This window comes from Eptesicus fuscus, chromosome 7 (assembly GCF_027574615.1).
Source record: "Eptesicus fuscus isolate TK198812 chromosome 7, DD_ASM_mEF_20220401, whole genome shotgun sequence".
Taxonomy (NCBI): Eukaryota; Metazoa; Chordata; class Mammalia; order Chiroptera; family Vespertilionidae; genus Eptesicus; species Eptesicus fuscus.
The window spans coordinates 86,104,808-86,125,894 of NC_072479.1; the positions used below are offsets into that span (position 1 = coordinate 86,104,808).

At 40.5% G+C, this 21,087-nt stretch overlaps 1 protein-coding gene across 1 annotated transcript; it reads left to right on the plus strand.

The window, feature by feature from the left end:
* Positions 1-15,757: 15,757 nt before the first annotated feature.
* On the plus strand, positions 15,758-19,347 carry AICDA (activation induced cytidine deaminase). The gene is made up of 5 exons (XM_054718630.1): positions 15,758-15,822; positions 16,213-16,360; positions 18,159-18,429; positions 18,710-18,825; positions 19,294-19,347. The coding sequence occupies exons 1-5, from the start codon at positions 15,758-15,760 to the stop codon at positions 19,345-19,347; spliced, it is 654 nt and encodes a 217-aa protein (XP_054574605.1).
* The last annotated feature ends 1,740 nt before the right edge of the window (positions 19,348-21,087 follow it).

Here is a 21,087-nt window from a genome sequence, read left to right on the forward strand (position 1 = left end):
TAGAAAATCTAGATGCCAAGCAGTTTGCAGCCATTTAGTAAATCCTGTCTTCCATAAACCAGGGATACTTTAAAAGTGAATGGTTTGCACTTCTCCTCCCCAATCATAGAGCAAATTACCTAAATCACTCTATTCAGGGAGACGGATAGCAGAAATCCAATTAGTGGCATTTCCCAATGTCTGTCCATTTCCCAAGGACAGATGAAGAGAATAAACCTTATTTTAGTATATCAGCATAAAGCTGATGAATATCCTACTGAGATTTCCCTTTAAGAACTCTATCCTAGCTGGTTTGGCTCAGTGGATAAAGAGTTGGCCTGCAGACTGAAGGGTTCCGGGTTCAATCCTTTTAAGAGCACATGTCCAGGTTGCAGGCTCAGTCCCTAGTACGGGGTGTGCAAGAGGCAGCCGATCAATGATTCTCTCTCCTCATTGATGTTTCTATCTCTCTCTACCTCTCCCTTCCTCTCTAAAATCAATAAAAATATACTAAAAAAGACACATACAAAACAAAACAAAACAAAAAAAACCCTACTCTAGTCGAAACCAGTTTGGCTCAGTGGATAGAGCGTCGGCCTGTGGACTCAAGGGTCCCAGGTTCGATTCCGGTCAAGGGCATGTACCTTGGTTGCGGGCACATCCCCAGTAGGGGGTGTGCAAGAGGCAGCTGATCGATGTATCTCTCTCATCGATGTTTCTAACTCTCTATCCCTCTCTCTTCCTCTCTGTAAAAAATCAATAAAATAAAAAAAAAACCCTACTCTAAATGCACAGCCTTTAAAACCCCTCAAAACAAAGGTCCAGAGTGCACTCTCCTTCCCAGGAGCATGCCCATGCCTCCTCCCACAGGAGTGCATCTCTTAAACTCTAAGGGACCCCACAAGGCCTGCAACCAGGGCAGCAATGGGCAATGACAGTTCATCCCACGCAAACCCCCTGAACCTGTCCTCCAAGTCCCTTTATCTCTGATTTTTAAAAATATATTTTTATTTATTTCATATTAGAAGGGAGAGACAGACAGAAACATCAATAATGAGAATCATTGATCGGCCCCCCACTGGGAATTTAGCCCCAAACCCGGGCATGTGCCCTGACCAGGAATCGAACCAGGACCTCCTGGTTCATAGGTCAATAGCTACCACTGAGCAAACCAGCTGGGCTTCTCTGACTTCTTAGTGAGCCAAAGCAGACCAGTCTAGGCTTATTTCTCCAGCCCTTTCTTATTTTGTGCCTCAAAGTTTTACCTGGACTCCAGTTGTGAAATTTTTTCTTCAGGAAGTCAAGAATCCACACACTGGGAACCTACCAGCTGGCCCCAGGCAGACCCTCTCAGACCCTCTCCATTCCCAGTAACAACTGCAGGTTCCCAATGGTCTAGTTTTTACCCCTTGTTCCACCCACAAAAAGATTTGAAAACCTTTTACTCTTTAAGGTATTAATGTTATCATTTTTTCTGGTCAATGCAAATGACAGTCTTCTTAAGCAAGGAACTTAAATTTTGATGAGAAAGAATTACGTGAACCAAAACAATGGATTTTTAATGTTGGAATTAAAGAGTTTGGTTAAAAGTTAGGCAATTTGAATGCCTTCCTGATACCTTGAAGAGAAGAGCAGGCTTATCTGCCTACTATAAGATTCACCCTTATTTTCTCTTCTAAAATTGAATAGATCCTGCTGTGAGCCTAACTTTTTCCATATTTCATGCTTGTAACAGAAGAAAGTTCTCCTTGAATGAACAAGTAAGTTCTGGAAATTCAAGAGTGCTCTGCACTCTCTAAATATAGTTCCATGCACACTTTCTCTGAGTATTCTTTTGACTTATAGACAGATGGTGCAAAGCCCAGCTGGTCTCCCACTTCTGGACCTTATTTATGATGACATCAAGCAGTATATGCTGCTAGCCACAAGCTCCACCCTCCTCTGCTTTCCGTGCTCTGGCAAAAGTTGAATGTTTGACCAAATACTTTACACCTGGTCAGAAGGTGCAAGCGATTTGCAACCTCTAAGGTTCTTCCTTCCTTCTGTACTGCTGTAGCACAGTGAAGAAAGAAATCAAAGAAACAAAAAAGAAGATAGCAGAGCTCTAAACAAGAGGGATGCGGAGATGGGAGTGATGACAGGTGGCCATCAGGGCAGGGGAACCAGGAGGCCAGAAGTCGGGAATTCACAAATCTGTATGGGAGAAGGGAATTTGGAAAGTGTGATGAAGGGATCTGAGAGGTTTGGAACCTAATGGAGTAGAATGGGAGGATATTGGGAGCACAGCCGAAGAGAGGCGGGGCTATCCTTATAGTTCTGTCAATTCAGGGAGGCAAAGATTTGGCTAAAGATGCAACATCCCAATAAAAATTGAAATCCTTGTATCTTTTAGTGATTTCACCAACCAAACATCAGTGAAAGTGACTTGTTGCATTTCTCTGTGGAGGAGAAAAACAGGTGGCCACAGTGTGTGTGTGTTTTTTCTCAAGCCAGTCAAGCAAAGCCAGAGGCATCAGTCAAACGACAACTTCTGGGCAGAACCTAAGTTGAAAAAGCAAATGTTTATATAAATAGAGGTGCAAAGCTCATATCTTCCTGTTGACAAATCAAGCTTCACTTCACTTCAAACCATCAAATTAAAAAAAAAAAAAAAAAGCTGATAATGGCTTGCTTTTTGCTTTTTTTTTTTTCCAATTTGTCCCATCACTCAGTAAGGTTCTAGTATTTTCCTAACCCAGGGGTCCTGCAGTTTTTTCTCCTTTTCTTTCTCTCGTGTTTTTCTCTTTCCTTTCCCTTTTCCTTTGTTTTGTTTGTTTACTTAGCGATACATCTACTAGTATACTGTGTAGCTTCATGGATTACTTCATTAAATTTACAAAATAATCCATAAAGATTGAATTCAGAATGATCTCAAATTTGTGGGAGATTCACCTCCCCCAATAACGCCTTAATAAAAGATAATGATGAGCTTTGAGCAGATATATGGAAATATTATAATGGAAACAACCTAAATTGTATTTAAGGGATTGATGGCCATTGAGGTATCAACCTACATCATTGTTATTATATAGTGATCCCTAATATGTTGTTCTGTCCCGAATGGTCAAAGCCAGGAGTTACAATGAAGGGTAAATAAGAACTGCACAGAAAAACATTGCTTCCATTTGTATAAAATTACATCCATATATGTATCCCTCCACTCTTGAAAATAGATGATATTTTGGGGGAGAAGGGAGATAAAATTATGAATGACAGCTGCTTAATTAATTTAGAGAAACCAATTTTTTTTTTTGAAAAGTAACTCCTAATTTCATAAGGTTAAACCACTATGCTCTTTTATGTTGCCATTATCTTAGAGAAACTGAGATAGATCTGACATTCTATATAATAAAAGCCCAGTGACCGAATGGCGGAACAACCAGAACAACCGCTCGACCAGTCACTATGATGCACACTGACCACCAGGGGGCAGACGCTTAACACAGGAGTTGCCCCCAGGTGGTCAGTGCACTCCCACAGTGGGGATGAGCAACTGCTCCCGCAGTGGGCCTATTCCCGCAGGCCACGTCCTCCCCGCCCAGTGCATGAATCCTGTGCAATGGGCCCCCAGGAGTATAATAATTGAGCATTAAGATATAATTCATAAATTCAACTATAAATTAAATCATAAAGCATAAAGCATAATTCATAAGAATTACTATATGTTCTAATAACATAGAGCAGGGATAATTTCTCTCTTGCCATACAGAAACTAAAAAATATTATATCATTTATGCAAAGAACATCTAGACCTCAAATCAACATAGCTCTAAGATAATAAAACATATTTATATCATCCTGTTCATCTTAATATATAAAAGAATTGGTTGGTCCCCTGGCAGGGTAGCTTAGTTGGCTAGAGCATTTTCCCCATATGCCAAGGTTGTAGGTTCGTTTCCCAGTGAGGGCACATACAAAAATTAATCAATGAATGCATAAATAAGTGGAACAACAAATTGACCTCTCTCTTTAATAATTTTTAAAAGTATTTGTGTTCATTTCAGGGCCAGTTCTGTCATAGTACTCACAAATTATGTGATATTAAATGAATAACTTCTCAACTGTAAATTGCTGGCAACACATCTGTGATTCTGAGAAGTAACAAGATCAGGTTTTCAAAGGTTTCACACCTATAATATTATACAGTTAATAAAACTATAGGACATTTTTTTCTACTTAGGCTGACTGGTTTCTCTCTAACTGTTCTTGAATAGGCTGACTCTTCTATTTTTTCTCTTATGACAAAACAGAGGTGATTCTTGCTGGTTAACCAGTGAGTATGCAGGTTTGGAAACCAGCTAGGGGTGACAGTACTAGTTTCTCTACAGTTCAAGGTTTCTAATTAAATTTTTTTTTCAGCATCCAAAAACGTTTTAAGCCCTAGCTGATTTGGCTCAGTGGACAGAGTGTTGGCCTGTGGGCTGAAGGGTCCCAGGTTCAATTTCGGCCAAGGGCACATGCCTGTGTTGCGGGCTCGTTCCTTAGAGGGGGGCATGCAGAAGACAGCCAGTCAATGATTTTCTCCCATCATTGATGTTTCTATTTCTCTCTTCCCTCTCCCTTCCCCTCTATAATTGACAAATAAATAAATATATGTATATATATATATATTTTTTTTAACTTTTTATTAACAGAGCAGGATCTGGGTTTAGTTTTGGTAGGTACAGTTGACCTGTTGGCCTCTGGTGCACTTGAACTTGTGACCCTTGGGTGTCCGACAGATTTCAGTTTCTTGAAGTCTCTGACTAATCAGGAATTCTTTTTTAATTGAGGTAAAATTCACATAATATAAATTACGTAACCATACATTATTGTATAACTACCACTTCCAAAACTTTATCACCCCAAAAGAAAACCCCTATCCATTAGCCTATTCTCTCCTCCCTCCAGTCCCTGAGCAACCACCAATCTGCTTTCTGCCACTCTGGATTTAGCAATTCTGGATATTTCATATAGAAGGAATCGTATACTATGTGGCCTTTTGCCATAATCAAGATTTTTAGGATTATCTGTATGGGGCATACATTACTAATTACAGAGCATATCCTGGCTAATTGTCTCAATAGGGTGAACTCTGACTTTACTTTTTTGATGCTGTAGCCATACCTCCTTTAAGAAACCTGGGGATATAGGTGTAATGTTACCAGGATGCGTGGGAGGCAGGGCCATCCTATATAATAAAAGGCTAATATGCAAATCAACTGAATGGCGGAATGACCGGTCACTATGACATGCACCTGGAGGCAGACACTCAAAGCAGGAGCTGCCCCCTGGTGGTCAGTGCGCTCCCACAGGGGGAGCACTGCTCAGCCAGAAGCCAGGCTCACAACTGGCGAGTGCAGTGATGGTGGCGGGAGCCTCTCCTGCCTCCACAGCAGTGCTAAGGATTTCCAACTGACAGCTTAGGCCCGCTCCCCATGGGGAGCGAGCCCAAGCTGTCAGTCGGACAACCCCCAAGGGCTCCTGGACTGTGAGAGGGCTCAAGCCGGGCTGAGGGACCCCCTCCCAAGTGCAAGAATTTTGTGCACTGGGCCTCTAGTATTAAATAAATTAACCAAAGTGCTGAGTGTACTGAATGAGTTAGTGGTGTTTTGTGTAATTGTGCAGTGGTATTTGATTCTTCCTGTCCACTTCTGGTAACAAAGTGAAGAGATCCTCATTGGTATTTTTAGCCAATGTGTGTGGGGGAATGGGCATCGAGGGAGAGGAGGAGGAAATCCAGCTTAATTATGTATTAAAGAAATCAGGGCTGCTGATACAGTCAGACACTTCCTGACAATGGGAACTCATTCTGAGAAAAAAGTGTTGTTAGGTGATTTCATAGTCTGTACAGCACATCACTATACAAAACAATGCGAGATTAAATCATGCACAAGAGAAAATGATGCAATTAAGAAACTCTGTAAACAGGAGACTGTATGAGGCTGCTAACAGTGTAACATGGCATGTTGTTTGCAGCAAACTTTTTTCATAAGTACAAAAAGTACACTCTAAAATAATGGTAGCCTGGCCAGTGTGGCTCAGCATCGACCAATGAACCAAGAAGTCACTAGTTGATTCCTGGACAGGGTACATGCCCGGGTTGTGGGCTCAATCCCCAGTAGGAGGTGTGCAGGGGCCAGCTGATCAATGTTTCTATCTCTCTATCCCTCTCCCTTCCTCTCTCTCTAAAATCAATAAAAAACATATAAAATTAAGATAATGATAAAAGGTGTAGCATAGTAAATACAACCAGCAACATAGTCATTACCAAGAGAGCCAAGGAGGAAGAATTTTGTCAATATGATGCCAGGACATCCTACAGCAGGGTGTGATCTGATTCCAATGACTGTTAGGGACTATTTAGACAGAAATATAGTGTGAGAACCTGAAAACTACTCACTCACAGTTTATTACTAATCAGAAAACTTTGAACCATGGGAACAGATAACTTGTTGCTGATCATAATTTATGTTTTAATGTCTGGTTTTCTAAATATAAGAGTTACTAGAGGCCTGTTGCAGGAAGATTCCTGTAAGAATAGGGCTTCCTGTGGCCAGAGCGAAGAAAAGGGAACTTCGCTCCTGTCTCCGCCACCCCACTTGCTTCCCTCCCATCTCCACCACTCTTTTGCTTCTCCGCAGCTTCGCTCCCTTCTGCAGCACTGGGCTTCCTTCTACACTGTTTTCAGTCTTTGCTTCATGCCTGTGTATGCAAATTAACTGCCATCTTTGCTGGGTTAATTTGTGTACTTGCTTTGATTGGCTGGCGGGCATATCGGAGGGATGGTCAATTTGCATGTTTCTCTTTTATTAGTGTAGATTGTAAGAGAACTAGAGGCCCAGTGCACGAATTCGTGCATGGGTGGGGTCCGGCCAACCTGCCGAGATCGGGCCAATAGGGCTGGGCCAGCTGGGGGGAGGGGCCACAGGCAGTTGGCCAGCCGGCCCCACCCCCTGGTTGAACTCCTGGTCAAACTCCTGGTCAAGGGGACAATTTGCATATTGGCCTTTTATTACATAGGCTACTTTGTGAAAACAGTTGTTCTTTATAGAATATCTTCAATGCACTAGGCAACATGTGAGTCACTCGTTTGCATTAATTTTAACAATCCTGTAAGATAATTGTCTCAACTCTGATCCTCAGTGCCTGAAAATTAGGATAATAATCCCTACCTGTTGGACTTAAATGAGATAATAATACTCAATATGCTTAGCACAGAACTGGGCATAGTAAAGGTTAGCTGTTATCACAATTATTTGTTCACATTTTACACATGGAAAAAATAAAACCTAGGGTATTAGGCAACAGTCAAAGACACTTTAGTCGAGATAAAACTCAAGGGTTAATGTGCTTGATTACAAAACCGAACTTTTCCCACTACCCTCTACTACATTTTGTATGTGCATGATCAATGAAGCCCCTCTAGTTAATTTTCTCATCAAAAATAACTCTTTCTTTAGCCCTTTGCCCATGCTAGGCTTTTGATGAATGCTTGCTTAGTTCTCTCTTAACCTCAATAAGTCCTAGGCAGCTGCATAGCAGAAGTTGAGTGAGTAATTCCTGTATTTGATTAAAGATCTGTCCCTCAACTTCTTCATACCCCAGCAATGTAGCTGGCAGTAAGCTGAGAAAAACAAAAATCAGGAAAAGCAGAAGTTGAAGCACTCCAAAAATCAGACTTTCACCCACACAGACTCTTTTTTGGGACTCTTTCAAAAACAACAAAGTATCATATTGAACAATCTACCTGGTGTCCAAAAATAGTGGGCTGGGGAGTCAATGTCTGAGCATCTTGGCTTTCAGACCCAGGAATGGACACCCTGGAGGAGTCCCAGGGGGCCCTTCTGGACTCACATACTGGCCATAATGAAACCTCACCTCGTGTTTTTCATGGTGAAGGTTAGCAGTGGTGAAGTCCAGGTGTCCAAGGCTTACCTCACCACCAGAGGCACAATTTCCAAGTCAGGTTGCTTTTGCTAAAAATAAGCTAACCAGGTTGTCCTGGGGTTTTTCAAGAGAAGTTGGTAAGGGGAGAGGGTAGTTAGTGAGAAAAGTAACTTTTAAAAATAGCTGAGTGAAAACCCATAAAATTGTTTATTTCAAATACCCAGGAATGCAAAATGCTATTATAAAAGATGTACTTCTTCCTTTAAAAGAAAAGTGAACAAGAGAATACAACTTTTGGAGAAATAAAAGTTATTTTCTTATGCTGGACAAATCATACCTCTTTAATAACTTTTTTCTTTTTTTAATATATTTTTATTGCTTTCAGATAGGAAGGGAGAGGGAGAGATAGAAACATCAATGATGAGAGAATCATCGATTGGCTGCCTCCTGCATGCCCCCTATAGGGTTTTGAGCCTACAACCAGGGCACGTGCCCTGACCAGGAATCGAACTGTGATCTCCTGGTTCATAGGTTGACACTCAACCACTGAGCCAAATATTATTATAATAAAAAATACTGGTTTCTCCTAATCTTTGGACAATTTATGTTTTAGGATAGCATGAGATGTTTACCCGGGTTTTGACTAACTCCTAGATATATTGCCAGGCATAAGTCTGTCTACAGACATGTATGTACTATTTAAAGAAGAACTGGGCTAGCTAAATAAACACTAAGGTCCCTTCAACTTTGAGATGCTATGATTTTGTAATTTTCAGATTTGTCTTTTATTAACATTCTTTTATATTGTCATTAAAGTATTGTCTATTTTTGTTGTTGTCATTCCTCACCTGAGGATATTTTCCATTGAATTTTAGAGAGAATAGAAGGGAGAGGGAGAGATAGAGAGAAACATCATCGATGTGAGAGAGACACATCAATTGGTTGCCTACTGCATGCACCCTGACCAGGGGCAGAGTTCAAGCCTGCAACTGAGGTAGGTGCCCTTGACCGGAATCAAACCCACAAAACTTCAGTCTGTGGGCTGATGCTCTATCCACTGAGCCAAGCCGGCTAGGGTGGTATTGTCCATTTTTAAAGCTTTTAGCAAAATTATAAACTCCTTGAGAACCATAATGTACAACATTGTTCCCCTTCAAAGCTTAGCCTTATGCTTTCTCATAATAGGTCTCCAATAAATAGTAAATGAATGAATTTCAGTTTTCAAAGATGGCGTTTATTAATCACTTATAAAAGCACTTTCTGAATTGCCCCCAATGGGATATAACATAAAAATAAACACAACAGAACCTTTTGCTTTCCAGAACTTTCATTTTCAAATACTAAATATCTAAAACATATATATTGGACTCTTCTTTATGTAGTCTATGTACTAAAAGGTAAGATTTTCAAAAAAAGAAGGTATTATACAAGAATGTATGTTGAGTATTTTGTGTGTGTTTATTAGATTTTGCCAACACAAAATCAAATCTACTTTATAAAATGGGATAAATAAATATCCACAGATAATTCTGCTTCAGAAACAATTTGGAGACATTAACTCAATAGCCACCTTTCTAATATTCTCTCCCATACTGCCTGGTCTTATGTTTCCCAATATGCTTAATTTTATTTCCCTTTGGTTGAGGTTCATGGGATTCATCATTGAACTGAGAGATGAAGAAAATATTCCAGCTAAAGATGTGGTCAACAGATACTTTTAATATGTTCTTTAAAAATTGATTTTTAGATAGAGAAGAAGGGAGAGGGAGCGATGGAAACATCAATGAGAGAGAAATATTGATCTGCTGCCTCCTGCATGCCCCCTAGTGGGGATCAAGCACACAACACAGGCATATGCCCTGACCGGGAATTGAACCAAGACCTCTTGGTGCATGGGAGGATGCTCAATCCATTGAGCCACACCAGCAGGGCCAGATGCTCTTTTGATAAAACAAAGAGCTTAAAGTCCATGTTTCTATTAGATTTAGATTTAATTACTTGTTTGACCAACTGTCTAAATTTTTTGTGAGAGAAAAGTTATATCTTGCATAAGCCATTTATTGAGTTTGCCTGATATAGGCAGCCAATGTTTGGAAAGGTTTACTCTGGTTGCTCCGTGGAGAATAGACAGTAACTGAAGGATGGAAGCAGGAAGACCAGTTGGGAGGCTCAATGCAATAATTCAGGCTGCTTGGGCCTGGAGGTGGTGAAAAGTGGCCCACTTTGTAAGCAGAGTTGTTAGCAAGATTTGCTAATAGATTGGGCATGGGATTTAAAAGGAATAGAGCAATCAAGCAAGACTGCCAGCCCTGGCTGGGTAACTCAGTTGGTTTAGAGCATCAGAAATCAGGGGTTTGGGAGGCAAAAATTTCCATGTCCTAAGTCCTACATAAATGAGTGAGCTAACTTAGTCACAAACCAGAACTATTAGTGGACTTCTCTATTGATTCAGAGACATTGTGTAACTAAATGAGGAAACAGGTGCTTTCAGCTCACAGAACACAAGGTGCTATTTAAATGAACATTACTAGTATTATGCTTTCTAAATTCAAGATATTATTTATTTCCATAATTATAATTTACTAAGTGTCTACCGCTACTGTCTCCTGATCTGTTACCTGTGGAGCATGGACTGGGTTTTTAGAGAGGCAGACCAAAAGAAACCTACACATTAAGCAGAATGGCCCTCAATCATTTTACCCACGTGACTCTGCCTATGTCAGCCCCACCCATCTTCACTGGACCCAAACAGGAAGAAGGCCTTTAGGGTACCTGGTGGTGATGCTGTGGAGGGAGGAGCCCAAAATGGTAAGCTCAAATTTGAATGTGTAGGGCCAATGCATTATCAGTCAGTGAAGCAACCGTGCTTGAGGCAAGCTTTCCTCGGCCTAAGACTTTTGGGGGAGCCAAGAAAGACACTCTGGAATCCACTATGGACAGGTAAAAGGACAGTCTCCTGGGTAGCTGCATTGGCTTTTCTCCCAGAGAAAATCTGAGTAATGAGATTGGTACCTATCCCTTTCCTATCTCTATCTGATTTACAAGATCTGCCTGGTCAACATGCAGATTTATTTCTCTGGTTCCGTCTCATCTTCTGTTCAGATCTCTCTCTCTCTCTCTTCTCTCTCTCTCTCTCTCTCTCTCTCTCTCTCTCTCTCTCTCCATATTCAAAAGAGCTTTTATGACCATGTATTGACTTGTTCTGAGATTTGTACTATAGTTATAACTAGTTTGTGGTAATTATATCAACACAGTAAATGGTTATAGACTCAAATCATGAAAAGAAAACAGCAATACTACACTAGAAACAGTAGTGGCCATTGCAGTAAGTATTCAACTATAAAAATCGCTTGAAGATAAACTTTCCTAGGGAGATTCTACTGAATAACTTAGTTACATAGTGAGGAAATTATTTGTTAAATGTCAATATTCAAAATTAATTACTTAAAAGTCACTATGATTATGTCTATAATAAGGAGGAAAATTCAGTCAAGCAAATTATTTAATGTTTTATGTCCAATTGTTAGGCAGTTAATGGCATTTTTACTATTTACCTAGTCTTTCAATCTCTTTAGATGTGGCTGAACTTACTTCTTCTATGTGTATTCTGTAAGATTTTTCACAATGTCTTCGCATGCAGTTTATGTCAGTTAAATTACTATTATAGAACTTAGTCTATTCTTGCTTTTATGATTACTATAAATGTTATGAGAATGATACCTAATCTATATACTTATCTCAATTTACCTCTATTACAAAGAATGTACACAACACAATTAAGACTTTTAATGGCAGAGTGTTTTTCAGAAAATTTTCTTTCTTGTTCTTTTTTTTTTTTTTTTTACTCTCATCCAAGGATATTTTTTTCATTGATTTCCAGAGAGAGTGGAAGGGAGAGAGGAGGGGAGGAGAGACAGAGAGAGAGAAATATTGATGTGAAAGAGACACACTGATTAGTTGCTTCCTGCATGCGCCCCTACTGGGGCTGGGGAACCTGCAACTGAGGTATGTGCCCTGGACCAGGAATCAAACCCGGGACCCTTGGGTCCACAGGCTGGCACGCTAACCATTGAGAAAACCAGCCAGGGCAGAAAATTTTCTTGAGAGCAAACATGTTGAGTGAATGTCAGCTCAGTTTCAGTGAAATTTTGAAAACTAATCTGAGGTACAGGTCAGAGGTAAAGGACTTAGTAGAGATACTTGTGTATAATGAAATGCAAAACAGTGGTAAAAATCAGTAGTAGAAATTCAGAGAAAGACAAATAAAAAAGGAGAAAAGATGCAATTCAATAGGAGGAAAAGGGAAATATGTAATTATCATTCAGGAAAATAATATCTGCAGAGCCCATTAGTGACGGCACAGGGTAGGAGAGGAGGGCTTTGTCACGGCTATTTTTAACCTGTCTGCCTCCAGGTTTGCAGTGCTGGGGATGCTGCTAGTGTTCTGCCTCAGGGAGCACAGCTGTGCCAACAGCTGTCAATCTGGAGGCCTAAAAACTGCCTCTGCAAAGTCCTTTGTGCCCAGAAAAGAAACCAAGAGAAGAACACGGTGCTGGAGACAGGCTCCTACCTACAGTTGGAGGGAAGTGATGGATCAAGAAAGTTGATTAAGCCCAAACTGGTTTGGCTCAGTGGATAGAGCGTCGGCCTGCAGACTCAAGGGTCCCAGGTTCGATTCCGGTCAAGGGCATGTACCTTGGTTGCGGGCACATCCCCAGTAGGGGGTGTGCAAGAGGCAGCTGATCGATGTTTCTCTCTCATCCATGTTTCTAACTCACTATTCCTCTCTCTTCCTCTCTGTAAAATATCAATATATTTTTAAAAATATAAATAAATTAAAAAAAGAAAGTTGATTAATAGGTCATGATCATGCAATTCACTGCATTGTGACAGGGAACTTCTGACAGAAACAGTGAAGAGCTATTGCCTTTTCCTGTGGAGTGGGAAGTAAAAGCCCATCTGAATTCCTTTACCTATGTCATGTCATTTTCTATAACTTTCAGAACACTTTGTCCGCATGGTAAGGGGTCCCTGCCACAATGGCTTCAGTGCAGGATATAATTACCATACCCCCTCCTCCTGCCCCACTCCAGCCTTTCTCCTCCACGCAGCCCAGAAGGGTAGGTTAAATCTAAAAGGAATTTATTAGTATGAGATTATTAGTACGAGATGATGCTTAATCTATTTAAAACTGATTGGGCCTCAAAGATTTTTTTTTTTCTTTCTCTTCAGTATTTATTAAGCACTTATTATGTATTCAACTTACCTATGCTATGGGTTATTAGATGATAAGTATGTAACAACAGTAATTGTAATGATTATCATAATAAATCACTTTCATTTTAAGATAAAGCCAATTATCAGATCTTTGTTACCATCCATTTCAGATCTCTGCCAAATGTGCATTTTTAATTCTAAAATAATATAACTGCCTGATTTTTCTATTGTTTGCCATACACAATGTGTATATTGGTAATAAATTTAGTTCTCTGCCTCAGGATTTAAAGAGTATTCCAATAAGCTCATTTAAATTGTTGCAGCTCTAAAAAGCTCCTGTCCTTGTTTATTCACTTAGTAAGATTGACATTTGAGTACTTAACTTTTAAATTCAGGATATACCACATGTATCACTTTATTAAAATAAATATTCTCAACACATGTCCACACAAAGACTGGTACATGAATGTTTGCAGAAGCTTTATGCACAGTAGCCCCAAAGGAGAAACAATCCACAGGTCCATCATCAGGGGAGTGAATCAACAAAATGTGCTATATCCCTGCGGTGGAATACTACTGTGCACTGGAAAGGAACAGCCGACTAATACATGCAACATCATGAATAAATCTCAAGGTCATTAAGCCAAGTGAAAGAAATCGGACACAAAGGAAGGGACAATGTATGAATCATATGAAATTCTGGAAAAATGAGAAGTAATTTATAGTTACAGAAATCAGACTATCAGTTGCCTGTGGGAGAAGGGAAGAACCAATGGGAAAAAGAGAATGAGGAAACTTTGGGGGAGGGGTACCCTAGCAATGTTCTGTATCTTTATTGTGGTAGCAGCTTGGAGTATTTACATCTGCCAGTATTCATAGAACTGTACATTTTAAATGGGTGAAGTATGTAAATTATACTTCAATGTAAAAAAAAAAAAGTAAAAAAAAGTTTCAATTCTCTTGCCAGCAAACGGTATTCAAATCCCTGACTGGGTGTTTATTTTTACAAATTCTTTGCACTTCTGCCTAATGCCATTAGATGGCAGCATTATTTTCACAAATTGGATAAATACATTTCTGAAAAAGACTAGGACAAAAACCAGACACTGAGTGCTTTGGGATCAACCACACTGTATCGTGTGTTATGTTCACAACTGCAAAGAATTTTGAGTTAGAAGAGAGTATTTCTACACATTCAATTCAATATAGTGCTTATGACATGCAAGACACTGTCCTAGGAACTAGGTAACAGAAAAAGGACTGGTCCCTGTGTGTGAACATAGCATAATATTTAGATCACATTGTCAAGTTAAAAAAGCAGCAGAATATAAAAATTACACATGAAATCAGTCTAATCAAAATCATGTATATGTAATCTTGCAAAAGACCAGAAGGAAAAACATAATTTTAACAGTAATTGTCATTAGACACTGATATTTCAAGTTGTAAAATTCTTTAATATTTTAAATTTTATAACTTTCTACTTTTCTGTAGTATTCAAGGTGACAACCGTCAAATATTGCTCTTATACTTTTAATTATACATATATACATATATACATATAAAATATATATATATACATATATATGTGTGTGTGTGTATATATATTATATCTATATAATATCTATCTATATATATATATTTTTTTTTACTCATAAAGTGACACTTTCAAAACAGAGTCTAGCCTGGCTGGTGTGTCTCAGTGGTTGAGCATTGACCCATGAACCAGGGGTTCATGGTTCGATTCCTGGTCAGGGCACATGCCCAGGTTTCGGGCTCAATAAGAAGTAGGGGGCATGCAATAAGCAGCGGATCAATGATTCTCTCTCATCGGATTAATGATTCTCTCTCATCATTGATGTTCCTATCTCTCTCTCCCTTCCTCTCTCAGAAATCAGTAAAAACTATTACAAGAAAACAGAGTCTAATTGGAGAGACAGATATCAGCAAGCAATTGATAACAAAGGAGGAATGCTTTGATAGCAACAAGGTGGGGGGACAATGGGAAACTACAGAAGGGTTCTTGCTATCATTTGATTTTTGCCTAGTAATCTTGGGATAGTGGTGGTCAGAAAGATCTTACTAGAACAAGTTGAAACTGTGGTTAGGCTTTGAAGGATAGGTAGGTTTTGCCCAATGGAAAAGGGTAGGGAAGCTCTTAGTCAGAGGAAGTGCCATCAGCAAGATATCTAGAAGTAAAGAGGAAAGGAGATTAGTGCCAAGGGTCCCGCTGCAGGAGGGGGCCTAACGTGGCGGGGAAAGGGGGAAATAGTAGGAAAGGAGGCCAGAAATGTAGATTGATGTCCAATGTAAAAACTGGCCTAACTACCACATTAAGGAGTGTGGAGTTTATCCTGTGCGCCAAACAGAATCCGTGGTTAGGGGTGTTTCAGCATGGGAATGACATGGCCACACCTGGACTTTGGTGAGGTCACTCTGGTACAGCATGGAAAATGTTACTTGTGGAGGGACTTGGGAGGCAGAGAGACCAGTTAAGAGGCCAGGGTAACAGATCAAGTGAAAGAAGATGAGGGGTTAGACAGATGTAGAGAACAGAGACTAGAGCAGGTACAAATTTAAGAAATACCTGGAGGTTTGAATCAATACATTTAGATCATTAAATATGAGGAATGAAGAGGGAGAAGAAGCAAAGATGATCCCAGTATTATCTGAGATGGGGAAATCCGAGGAGAGGCGGGACATGCAGAAAGAGGGCAGGTTAGGAATACTGTTTTGACCATCTTGAGTTTGAAGTACGGATTGGGCTTTTAGGTTAAGATTGCAAGGGAAACCTGAAAATATAATTATGGGACTGAGGAACAAGTTTGTCTTCCAAATTATCAGCATCTAGAAGACAGCTGTGGGGGGAGATGGTCCTGTGAGCTCAAACAGCTTTGGGGTCCTTGCTATCTCTCAACGCTGTCTTACATATAAACACGAGAAGGAGTTTATCATGGATTCCAAGCTCAGGAGGTCTCAGGCTTCCAGTAAATGAAACAAGAGCATCTTCTCTGGTTTGGCCCAAGTACTTGCAGGTTTTGAAACAGCTGAAGGAAAGCCGTGAGTGACCAGAGAATGAGCTGTACCCCTTCCTCCTCTCTCCCACAGCCTCCTGATGAAGCAGAGGAAGTTTCTTTACCACTTCAAAAACGTCCGCTGGGCAAAGGGCCGCCATGAGACCTACTTGTGCTATGTGGTGAAGCGGCGAGACAGTGCCACCTCCTTTTCATTGGACTTCGGTCACCTTCGAAACAAGGTATCAATTAATATTTTCTTCCCACATCATTAAAAGCTAACACTTTTAATGAGTGTGAGCACTTCTAGAGCCACCTACCTGCTGACGGTACTACTTTTAGTCTGTTTTGCATTTGTCCCCACTAGATTCCTCAAATCTATTTTTTTTTCTTTTTTACATGCCCCTGCAACCATAATAGATATGCCCCCAAAGATGTCATTTAATGTCCTCTTCATCATGTCGGGCACATTAATGCCACACCTTCTTTCAATGCCAAGAATAACTGCCCCCAAACGTTCCTCCCCTAACCCCAGCATCCAAATTGCCTTTGAGATTAAGGAAGAAATCAAAGGTAAGAGCCTTTGGATTGGGGGGGATATTATCAGCTCATTCAAGCTCAATTTTAAGTGTGCAAAACAAATTGTGTCTTTAGATAATTTTTGAAAATTAAGGGGGAAATTTTTATGAAAAATGATGGAGGACCAATTCTGTTTTCCAAATGATTTCTATTCTCTCCTGCTCACACGGAGCATAGGCCAAGGGAGTACATGGCGCATGGCACACCCCAGAAACAGGGAAGCCTCCATTGGTTGGTTAAATCAATCTCTCAGCATCTAGAACATTTGAGAATTGCATTTCCAGGAAACTTCTTCACCCCAATCCCGACGGGTTTACATAATCTTCTGCCAATGAATACATCCTCCCTCGTAACATCTGGTCGTGGATTCCCAGAGAAGAACCCATGGGTGGAATGGCACTGATTAGCGCTTACTTTGCTATTTAGTTCTCTTTGCCTCCCGGTATTGTGTAAACTATCTCACCACAATTGTTTTACATTCTAATCTCTTCTATTTGGTGATATGACTAACTATAGAAGGCTTTGTTGATACCAACTGTTTACTTCTCATGTAATCCTCGTAACACTGGCCTGGCCTATTTTATTTACCTTTTTAAATTACAATTTATTTCCTTTATTTTAAACTATTTTATTTTTAATCTTTATTATTGGAAGCATTACATATGTCCCCATTTTTCTCCCCTTTGACCCCTTCTAGCCTGCACACACCTGCCCCAGGCCTTCACCAGGCTAGTGTCTGAGTCCATGGGTTATGCATATGTGCATACAACTTTGTTGGCGAATCTTTTCTCACCCACCCCGCCTATTTTACTGATAAGATTAGAAGATCCAAGAATTGGGTGACGACTTAGTCACACGAGGGGCAATGGAACCAAGGTCTTCAGATTCTGGGACTTAATAACTTCTCCGCAATACTAAGTAGACTTGCTATGTCTCACTATTGCGGATATTATTACAATCACAGGGATCATACAATGAGCAAACATATTATTTAATTTGCTCTTGCAACACTCACTGTCTGCCTCACCATAACCCATCTTACCTTTTCCAGCTCTCCCACCCATATATTTCCCACCTAGTGGTCCTGTGTATTTGATGTGCGTATGTACACTTCATGCGTGTGTTTGTAACATCACTAGGCACTTACAAGCCATTGTCCTCCTTCTCAAAGGCACAAAACTAACTTCACAAACACAAATTAAATCTCCGTAGAGATAGTGGGTTGCTACTCCATTCAAACTCAACTCATTTGGTCCTCCCTACGGGACAGAAAACCCACAGCCTTTCCCCACTCTGCAGGGCCAAGGCTCACCTCTGTGCTTTTTCAGGCAGTTGTTTAACCTTTTAGCAACCGAAGGACAAAACTGCAGACGCTCCAAAAAGGGATCCTCGTGGGAGGGAGATGAATTAATGCCTGCAAAGCACAGTAAGCATGCGCTGAGTCCTCTGCTCTCTCCCCAGTCGGGCTGCCACGTGGAATTGCTCTTCCTGCGCTACATCTCCGACTGGGACCTGGACCCTGGCCGGTGCTACCGCGTCACCTGGTTCACCTCTTGGAGCCCCTGCTACGACTGTGCCCGGCACGTGGCTGACTTTCTCAGGGGGAACCCCAACCTCAGCCTCCGGATCTTCACCGCACGCCTCTACTTCTGCGAGGACCGCAAGGCTGAGCCCGAGGGCCTGCGGAGGCTGCACCGCGCGGGGGTCCAGATCGCCATCATGACCTTCAAAGGTACTAGTAGGAGGGGGGCCTTTGGGCCCGGCTCAGGGCAGCAGCTGTCATTCAGGAGGGCAAGTCAGACTGAAGCGAGTGACGGGGGAGACTCAAGGGACGGAAGATTGTACCAGGATTCTAGTTCACTTCTGGAGCCCGAGATTACCAACTGGAATTGGGAGGAAAAGAATGGCTTGGGCACAAGAAGGAGAATTAAAGAGAGGCTGGGGATTTCTTGATTTCCTCTTGATTTGGGATCTGAGCTATAACGGGCCACCCCTCCCCCTTCCTTTTACAGATTATTTTTATTGCTGGAATACTTTTGTGGAAAATCGTGAAAGAACTTTCAGAGCCTGGGAGGGGCTGCATGAAAACTCAGTGCGTCTGTCCAGGCAGCTTCGACGCATCCTTTTGGTAAGGGGCTCCTTTGCTTCCCGTTTTCTTTCTCAGTCATCTTTCCCTGGAGCTATTTTCTTTGCTTCTATTTCTTACATTTTCCTGTGTGTGTGTGTGTGTGTGTGTGTGTGTGTACACTTCATGTGTGCGTTTGTACATTTATCACTCTCTCCTTATTTTTCTTCTGATGAAAACCTTATTTTCTGTGTGTGTGTGTGTGTGTGTTTATTATTGTTGTCATTTCTCCTACTGTTGAGTCTGCTCTTCTGTTTCACAATTCAGAGCCCTCTGCTAAGATGCCCTTCCCTTCCCTTCTCCTTCCTCACTCACATGTCTTTGTTCTGTTAGACTCTCAGCATTTATTTCCCTCCAGGTAAAATTCCCCCCTCTCCTCTTCCTAGCTCCTCTTCCTCCTCCCTCCCAACTCAGTTTCTTCCAAAATGTCACAAAATCACCCACTCAGTTTATTTCTCTCTTTCTCTACAGCCCCTATATGAAGTTGATGATTTACGAGATGCATTTCGTACTTTGGGACTTTGATACCAACCTCCGAGAATGCCACGTACAATGAAATATCCCTGAAGATAGTGGATAAAAGAATAGTCCTTCCAGACTTCTGTTTTTCTTCAACTCTTAATGTTTTAGAGTTTAGAGAAATAACATTCATATATCTGACTTTAAACATATATATGTCTTGAAAATAGAGAAGGAATGGAGGCCCAGCAGAGTAATGCTGCAACTGGTGCTGTTTTTAATGCAACTGCGTCCCCTATTGGGAAATGACAGAACTGCAGAGTCTGGGAACACCTAACGTGTCAACATTCTATGACATTTTAGGCAAGGGGAAAGCAGAAGATAAATCCTTAAAAGCATGGTGAGAGGATAAAGTGTTTTCAGAATCAATATCCTTTTTTATTTGATTCATTCTGAGTTTTCAATGATATCAGTGACAGATTTTTCCACTCTTTTCCTTTGGGGTGCACTTTCAAGTGAACAAGCTTCTATTAGGCCATGATCTACAGAACCTCTTCATGAGAAACTCTGGGTGAAACTCTAGGCCATCTCTTTAAAGAATTAATATTCAAGCATGTGCTGTATGTTTTAATTGTCTGAGGCATATTTTTATGTTTGCTTGTAAAAGGATTTTTTCTTGGTATGGAATATCATGGTCACCTTCAGGCTATCCTCCTATATAATAAAAGACTAATATGCAAATCAACCGAACGGTGGAATAACCTGTCACTATGACACGCACTGACTACCAGGGGGCAGATGCTCAATGCAGGAGCTTCCCCCTCATGGTCAGTGCACTCCCACAGGGGGAGCGCTGCTCAGCCAGAAGCTGGGCTCACAGCTGGTGAGTGCAGCAGCAATGGTGGGGGCCTCTCCTGCCTCCACGGCAGCACTAAGGACCCCTCGGGGGATGTTAGAAAGCCGGCAGTCGGACATCCCCCGAGGGGTCCCAGACTGTGAGAGGGCACAGGCCAGGCTGAGGGACCACGCTCACCCCCAGTGCATGAATGTCATGCACAGAGCCTCTAGTTATATAATAAAGGACCTTAAAATGAATATGAAGATTGTGAAAATGATACCCAAAATGAGCTGATGCTTCCAGTAACAAATCTGGAAACACACATCCTTTTAAAAAAGTTAGAAACCACAACCAAAACTCCACACATGATAATTAATGAATGCTTAGAAGGGAGTGGCTTGAATATTGACAAGAGAAAAATCTATTTTCTGCTATGGGTCTTTAACCTCAGCAATGTCAACCAGGTCATGGTTTTCTACATATATATATGTATATGATGCTTCTCTCAAAGAAATTTTCACTATGTAAGAGAATATAACAGAAGAGAATAATATTTGAGAGGGCAGGGAATATCAAATGCACAATTGTGTTGTTTTATTCTTATTGTATATAAGTTTTTCATGTATCCATTCATATTTTATATTATGCTATATAGTGTCTAATATTTTTGTTATAATTTTCTTTTCAGATATATTAAAATTGATTCCTTAATGTCTCATAAATTTATATCTTTAGAAATGAGTCTTAATAAATTATAACATATCTAACACGTCATAATGTTGCTATAAAACCATTTTCTTGGTTTTTAGTAATTTTTTCCACAGTAAATTTGATTCTGGTTCATTCAATCAACTAAATAAATGACAAATAATTTTGGAAGCTTTGGAGATAAAATGTTTAATAAAATAATTTTATAAGTGATTTATAAAGTTAAACTTAAAAGTCAGTATGATGACATAGACTTCAGA

What these genes read in the sequence shown, in the direction of transcription:
- AICDA (XM_054718630.1), top strand. Translation starts at nt 15,758, where the DNA reads ATGATCCCAGTATTATCTGAGATGGGGAAATCCGAGGAGAGGCGGGAC. An exon ending in CGCCATCATGACCTTCAAAG is followed by an intron (nt 18,430 to 18,709) that starts GTACTAGTAGGA and finishes TTCCTTTTACAG; the next exon opens with ATTATTTTTATTGCTGGAAT. An exon ending in AGCTTCGACGCATCCTTTTG is followed by an intron (nt 18,826 to 19,293) that starts GTAAGGGGCTCC and finishes CTTTCTCTACAG; the next exon opens with CCCCTATATGAAGTTGATGA.